Here is a 1,961-nt window from a genome sequence, read left to right on the forward strand (position 1 = left end):
TGTCGGAGGATGCAACCGAGTTTACTAGTTCAGAACCATCTAATATCGTTACATTTTACTGATTTCAATCACTCAGCGTTTCTCCGAACGATATGTTCAGACAAGAAACTGCTGACAGTGGCGCTGTGGTCACGCCCAACTGGTTCTTCGGTTGGCAGGACATTACAGTAAGGCAATCTGGTGTTCTTTCTCACGAGGCCGGGCCATATTATATTTGATATCACGCCTCTGACACTGAGTTATTCATGGACAACAGAACGTGTGTTACTGCTTCAGAGAGCAGTGTATCCCTCCAGCGGAGTCTTGGAGGGCTTTACATAACTCGATCAATATTTTCAAACAACCAGTCCCTTTCCAATCAAATTGGTCCTAACTGAAACTAGATTAACTGTAGCAATGTTTGCTGCGTTTTATGGAATGATTTTTGGTCACTTACAAGGAAAAGACGAAAGCAAACATCCGTCGCGAAATCAGTCCTTGCGAAAACATTTCATCCAATGGAGTTGATTTGATCTCATCATGAGTTGGTTTGAGCATAAGGCCATAGAGCCCATCAATCGTAAGGAGCTGATCGACGTAACCTTGCACGTTATCGACCAGACCGTAGTCCGTGCGAAACTGATGACCGTGGAACTAAAATTGAAGTGGATGGAGCAGAACATATCTCGCTTACCCGTACGATGTCCGATACGATGCGACCAGTTGCAACGTAATTCCCGAATACTGCGTGATATGTCTTCTTTTTGTCAATGAACGTTACTGATTCGCTGGGGTAATATGAACTTTCGGACATAAGTAGATGCTGTGCCAGTTGTTCACTGCCAACCCAGATGTTTGGTGATCCAGTGTCAAAAACCAGTTTGAAATATTGCGGGGGATGTCCGATTGCCACTATACCATAATATCCAATATTATTCTAATGCGGTAGGGAGGAATTTTAGCCAATGTAATGGCAACCCACATCAAAGCCAAAAAGTGTCACCTCAGTTGTGGACTTGGCACCGTTTCCTCTTTTGCATCGTCGCAACGATGAGGCATTCATCGATACACTGAAACCATCAGTGCCCCACTCGATAAAGAATGACCTGTGCTCACCTGGCACTACTCGATCCGATTAGGACCAAGTACATTACGTTCATCACGATCAACCGAAACATTACGGCGAAATGCTGTACGAACGAACTATCGTACAAACAAGGTATTTGTATGGACGCGTGGTTTTTTGGCTAGAATCTATTGGAAATCGTGCTTTGCTATATGAGATTTTATGACTGGCTGTTCAAATGGGCCAATCAGGGAGCGGATGCGTAACTTTGTATACCACACTCAATTAATATGAAGGTTCTGCTCGGATTTCATAAGTGATAACATATGTTCAGATGACTCACCTTATCGATCAAGAAGTATCTTCGGATTGCTAGTTGAATCATGAACATGCGTAAACGGGATCCGGCGGTTCTTGAAAGTTACTGTCCAACTTTGTGAAGAAACAAGCTGACCATTTAATCATTTGGGGGAGGTGTTCGGAGCGAAACGATCTACCTCTATCAAGTGCTAATTTAAAGTTAGATGGAATCACAAGGCATGTAATATGCAGTAATTTCGAACAATACATACGTACACTTTGCATTAACCCGACATTCATAGAAGCATAATTTGTTACACTAGGAAACCATGATTAGGATCGTAATTTGTCTAGGTTAGACATTCTCACTGCTGATCACTTGCATGTTACCAAATGGCATAGCCTATAGCTAATGCTGGGGTGTCGCGGATCTGGATCTCACTGGAGTTCGTGAGATGCGCCCTGATGATGATTTCATGTGACGATGATGCAACCGCACAGTACCTTTCAGCCTTTCCTTACAGATTAACTTCACTTCCTTGACGAAACCCTTTCAGGTTAAACTCTCTACCTAGTTTTTAAGATTCATCGAATTATGTGATAACTCGACGAACAT

General features: G+C 42.8%; 1 protein-coding gene across 1 annotated transcript; it reads right to left on the reverse strand.

The window, feature by feature from the left end:
* Positions 1-438: 438 nt before the first annotated feature.
* T265_12834 (hypothetical protein) lies at positions 439-916 on the reverse strand (the record flags this gene model as incomplete). Its single annotated transcript, XM_009165795.1, has 2 exons — positions 439-633; positions 674-916. Coding segments are annotated over 2 exons (438 nt in total), but the record flags the coding sequence as incomplete, so codon positions are not given.
* Between the last annotated feature and the right edge of the window lie 1,045 nt (positions 917-1,961).

This window comes from Opisthorchis viverrini (genome assembly GCF_000715545.1).
Source record: "Opisthorchis viverrini unplaced genomic scaffold opera_v5_18, whole genome shotgun sequence".
Taxonomy (NCBI): domain Eukaryota; kingdom Metazoa; phylum Platyhelminthes; class Trematoda; order Opisthorchiida; family Opisthorchiidae; genus Opisthorchis; species Opisthorchis viverrini.